General features: G+C 40.6%; 1 protein-coding gene across 1 annotated transcript in view; it reads left to right on the top strand.

The window, feature by feature from the left end:
- LOC122259677 (uncharacterized) overlaps positions 1–4,869 on the top strand; it is a 10,808-nt gene extending 5,939 nt beyond the window's left edge. Inside the window, exons 10-16 of the mRNA XM_086538830.1 lie at positions 1,895–1,957; positions 2,121–2,252; positions 2,857–2,970; positions 3,149–3,259; positions 3,789–3,899; positions 4,342–4,452; positions 4,681–4,869. Coding sequence (XP_086394956.1) covers positions 1,895–1,957; positions 2,121–2,252; positions 2,857–2,970; positions 3,149–3,259; positions 3,789–3,899; positions 4,342–4,452; positions 4,681–4,793 — 755 coding nt within the window. The 3' untranslated portion in view covers positions 4,794–4,869. The remainder of the gene's footprint in view (positions 1–1,894; positions 1,958–2,120; positions 2,253–2,856; positions 2,971–3,148; positions 3,260–3,788; positions 3,900–4,341; positions 4,453–4,680) is intronic.
- The last annotated feature ends 131 nt before the right edge of the window (positions 4,870–5,000 follow it).

Here is a 5,000-nt window from a genome sequence, read left to right as displayed (position 1 = left end):
AGCATTGTTTCAAGAAGCGATGGGCAATTCTGTGCTGCTATGTTCAACAGGTTATGGTAGAGGCAGTTATGGTACCTAGTGGTGGGGCTAATTGCAAAAGGAGGGTAATCCTTTCTCCTGACTCAAAAGTATAGGAAAGAAAAATTGCTTTAGCTTTACCCCCATATCAACCGTACACAATTATGTGGTCTGTTCCCTGCATCTGTCTTGTCATGTTATCACAGGTGTTGATAAATCATTAGAAGAGAAGATACACGCCTATTATTTATTATCATCAAATTAGTAAATGAAAGCGTGTGTACATGGTTTTTTGCGACCCATTTAATCTGTACTCTCTGTTAGAGATCTTAGGTAAGACTATTACACATATTATACAAAAAAAAAAAAAAAAACACATTTGTGTGGTTTAATTAAAATAATTTTGATCATAACATATCTAAGCAGCTTCTATTTTTTTTGTTAAGCTTACAATTGCCTCCCATGTGTTCATTGTTTACATAAGGTCAAACATCCTGAGTGTAAAGTGGATCCGGAATTGACTAAGACAGGCAGCACCGAACCAAAAACTTAGAGCATATATGTTGCAGGTTCCTATGGGCATCTAGGATGAAGTAATAATTCAGACAGATGCTGAAGCTAGTTGTATACATGGAAAGAGTTAGGTATAGAATTAAGACAGTTCTGGTGAATCATTGACACATGGATTTCCTCGCGAGGCCCGTTTACTGAACCTTTCTGTGTGTCAATTTGCGACGTATTTTGACGGAAAGCGACAGGATTTAAGTCACATGCTTGGTACTTGACATGTCTGCTTGGTCCTGTCAGCAAATATGGGCTGCATGTGTCAAGCAAATAAATACATAAAAACGTAAATAAAGTAATGGAAACCATCCCATTTCCATGCATGGGATGCTGTGGCAGTGCAATAGCTGCCGCAAGTGTGCTCATGCTTGTCGCTTGGTATGCTACAAGGAGATTTCAAAGCGCGATCGGCGAATGGCCTGTGCTTCACTAACCGGTCTTTGGCGGGAGGAGCAGCCAACTCCAGAATAGTGGGGCTGAAGATGGAAATTCAGTCTCCACACCGTAACATGACTGTTCATGTTGGGGGGATGGCAGCGTGTGTATGGCCGTTTATTTAGATTGAAGTAGGCGGCGGGGAAGGCGTTATTCAAGGTATACCCAAGTATGCTGGATTGTCTTTGTAATTTGTATTCACTTTTGTATGTGAGCTTTAGGTGTCCAGGATTTTAAGTGGGCGAGTAGCAGCATCTACGAGCAATTAATACCTGCTTCTTCCCATCTGCAATTTCTCATGTTAGTAAGAATGCACTCCCATTTCCAGAAATCAGTCGCCACTGAAACACAAGTCCTCATATACTGCTGTAATTTCCTTGCTTCACACCCAGCATAATATCAACATTTAAAAAATAACAGACTGCATTGATAATAGGTGGCAAAATAAGATGAGTGGATTTTCATACTGTTAGTGATGACTTTCTACGTTACATTACATTTGATCAAGCTCACAAATTCTTTTACAAACATATGGAATAGCATTTAAAAGTCAGCTATAATTGCATAATATCTCAACAACATATGCTTGCACTTCACAAGGATCTTACTCCAGATGTATCAGTTTTTTTCTTGCATGAGAGATGATACTGGCCACACTCTCTCTCTGTCTCTCTCTTTCTCTCTCTCTCTCTCTCTCTCTCTCTCTCTCTCTCTCTCTCTCTCTCTTTCTCTATTTCTTTATCTTTCTATAATATTGTTATATGGTATAAGGTATATGCTGTCATGCAAAAGTGTATCCATCTTCGTAAATATCGGAGTCCGCATACTGGTATTAATAGTTCATGGATATCCCTGTTTTACCGAACGGCACATCAAGACAAAACTGCTGCAGACGTCGCTATGGAAAGTGGACTCGACGACTTGGCAACATTGATTAACGGTAAGACGGGAAAGAAGGCCAGTTCAAATAAGCAATTATTTGCTTTAAATATTGGTATGCTTGGATTTTTTTTGTGCTAGGTGTAATAGGTGTTCCATAACGCAGACAGAGTACTGGATATGACTGATATTGATTTGTGTTGGTGATGGAATTTGCTAAGCAGCCCAGAGTCGAACTCCATGCGGCGTGGAGGGGACCGCGTGCGAGCGGGAGGGGGCGCTGGCCGTCACCCCCCTTCGCCCTCTCACCTGCAACTCCACCTGGACACTTGCTGCGTCCTCGCCTTCACACGAAGGTAGTTCTCGACGATTCTGTAACTGTACCTCATCACAAGCTGTGTGTCTTCCCCACTCCTCTCATAACAACACATCGTTTGTACACTTGCAAAGCGTCTGGAAATTTGAAGATGTCTGCATGAAAAGTAAAATAATTCATGTATAGTAAACGTCAATCGCATTCTTAGTAAATCAACCTCCATTATCGTTAACCGTTGACTAAGGGGTAAACAGTGTATATGTGTGTGTATGTATATATAGATGGTATACATATATACATATATATATATATATATATATATATATATATATATATATATATATATATGTGTTTACACACACACACACACACACGTATATATATATATATATATATATATATATATATATATATATATATATATATATATATTATATATAAATATATATATATATATATATATATATATATATATATATATGTGTGTGTATATATATATATATATATATATATATATATATATATATATATATATATATATATATATATATATATATATATACATAAGGAAATACAGTGTTATTATAGATCAGGAAGTTGTTGAACCTGTATAATTTTTTGTGTTTTGATATGGACTTCATTAGACTGCTGGCACAAGGGGCAGCTATACCGTCACTGGTCCAGCTGGTATGACGGTTGTCGTGAGAACAGGTGTGTCCAGGGGCATGTGTTGCGGGATCCATATACGGGTACATCATGTAAGTACACTTGTGCACTCACACGTATCTGTACTTGTAAAACGTGTTCACGCATTCTTGTCTACCTGTCACCCATTTCCCCTAAACCCTAGAAATAAGGCAGATTTTAAACATGATCCACAAATGATATATGTATAATTACTCCACCTACACATTGGGTACTGACTTGTGTTCTCAGGCTGCCAGGTTGGCGAGGATGTTTACCCTGAAAATGCCACGTGGAGTCAGGGCTGTTACCATTACCGCTGCAGTTCCGGAAACGCCACGATCATAGCGGTGCTGACAGTATGTACGTCGGCTGAGGACTTTGCGTTGCTTGCTGACTGACAGACTAAAGTCGCTATGAATTTGATAATAGCTTTGATATACTAGCGTCGAGATCATTATGTTTAGCTGCAACTAAGTCATATACCAGTTTGCCGACTTAAGAGCATTCCTCTTTCTTTGTGAGAGAAATGAAAATGTTAAATGTTTTACTTCTTGTACAAGAAATGCCCATGTTCACAATCTAGGGATGTGCATCAGAACTTACAAAACTCAACTGTATTCTCCTTACAGAGACAACTCTAATAAGGATGATTACCTGCGCAAACTCTTTTATGTAATATAACTCGAGTGTCTTATGACATATATAATTCAATTTTGGGGTCATTTCGTTTTGCTAGATGTATATGTTGTTGTTTTTACAGTAGAAGGACCCTTCAGCAGTGTGTGCGCCGGCCAACATACTAACATTTATCATATGAAAGGTCATGCTTGTGCAATTGCAAGTGGTAATCGATCACCACAGCTGAGTGCACGTTTCTCCTTCGCTTCAGGTTGCTCTCGAGGAAAAAATGTTTACTCCGACGGCAAGACTTGGCCAGAAGGATGCTACCGCCTCAAGTGCAGCTCTGGCGATGTCCTGACAGCCGGCCGCTTGTCGTCGTGTAAGTCTCCCTCCCTCCCTGGTCGTATGCATGCACATTCTCATGGAAGGAAATCTGAACAGATAAAGGGTAGCTGTTAAATTTATTTATTTATATTCAAAACAAAACATATATGGTCACATTTGCTAGCAGGTGGCGGAGCAATCTGATTGCGTGCTTACACACACAAGTACGTGAATACGCAATTCTGTGTATAGCATATGAGTCTGAAGGTGAGCATGTTTACGCCGTTGACGTAGAAATGACATTGTATTGATCACTTCGAGTACATCGGGAGCACCAAGGCAACAGACGCTTAACACTGTCTGGGTGTAACATTTTAGGTGTCCTAAGAAATACAAATACATTGCCAGTTTAAATGACAGCTAATATTGTGACTCAGAATTCATTGAGGATAAGACAGTGGTGTCACGAAAGTAGAATAAAACTACCTTCTATGCAGGTTGCCGTGTAGCCGGTGAGCTGCACGGACAGGGATCTCGCTGGACCAACGGATGCTTACTGCTGCGTTGCCAGGACGGCAATGTTTTGCATGAAGCCATGACGGATGCATGTAAGTGGCGCGTTGTTATCTATCGATGCCATTTGTTTTCCTTTTATATGCACACACACACACACACACACACACACACACACACACACACACACACACACACACACACACACACACACACACACACACACACACACACACACACACACACACACACACACACACACGCATCTTGATTGCCATAGGCAGTTGCAGATATACTGAGACTCTTCACTCCGGCGCCCACAGGCAAGCTGCTGATGGTGATGGTGGTGGTGGGCGTGGCAGGCGTAGTGGGGACGCTGGTGCTGGGCGTGCTGGTGCTGCGGCTGAAGAGGGGGCGGAGACTCATACAGACTTAGTGTCTGCGTCTGCACGAATTTGTCTGGTGTTTTCCCCTTCTTTTTAGTGAAGTAAAGAATAAAGGAAACAAATTTGCGTCTCAGTGTCGTTTGGCTTTTGTTTTTATCTTTACCTTTTAAGAATGTATCAACCCAACACCAACGCACACACAAACAAGCACGTGCGTATACATGCGTATAAGTTAACGTGTGCTTGTGTATGTATAA

The sequence above is a fragment of the Penaeus japonicus genome, unplaced genomic scaffold (genome assembly GCF_977035675.1).
Source record: "Penaeus japonicus unplaced genomic scaffold, GWHDUDI00000001_assembly GWHDUDI00000008, whole genome shotgun sequence".
Classification (NCBI taxonomy): domain Eukaryota; kingdom Metazoa; phylum Arthropoda; class Malacostraca; order Decapoda; family Penaeidae; genus Penaeus; species Penaeus japonicus.
This window is presented reverse-complemented; position numbering and strand designations above follow the sequence as displayed.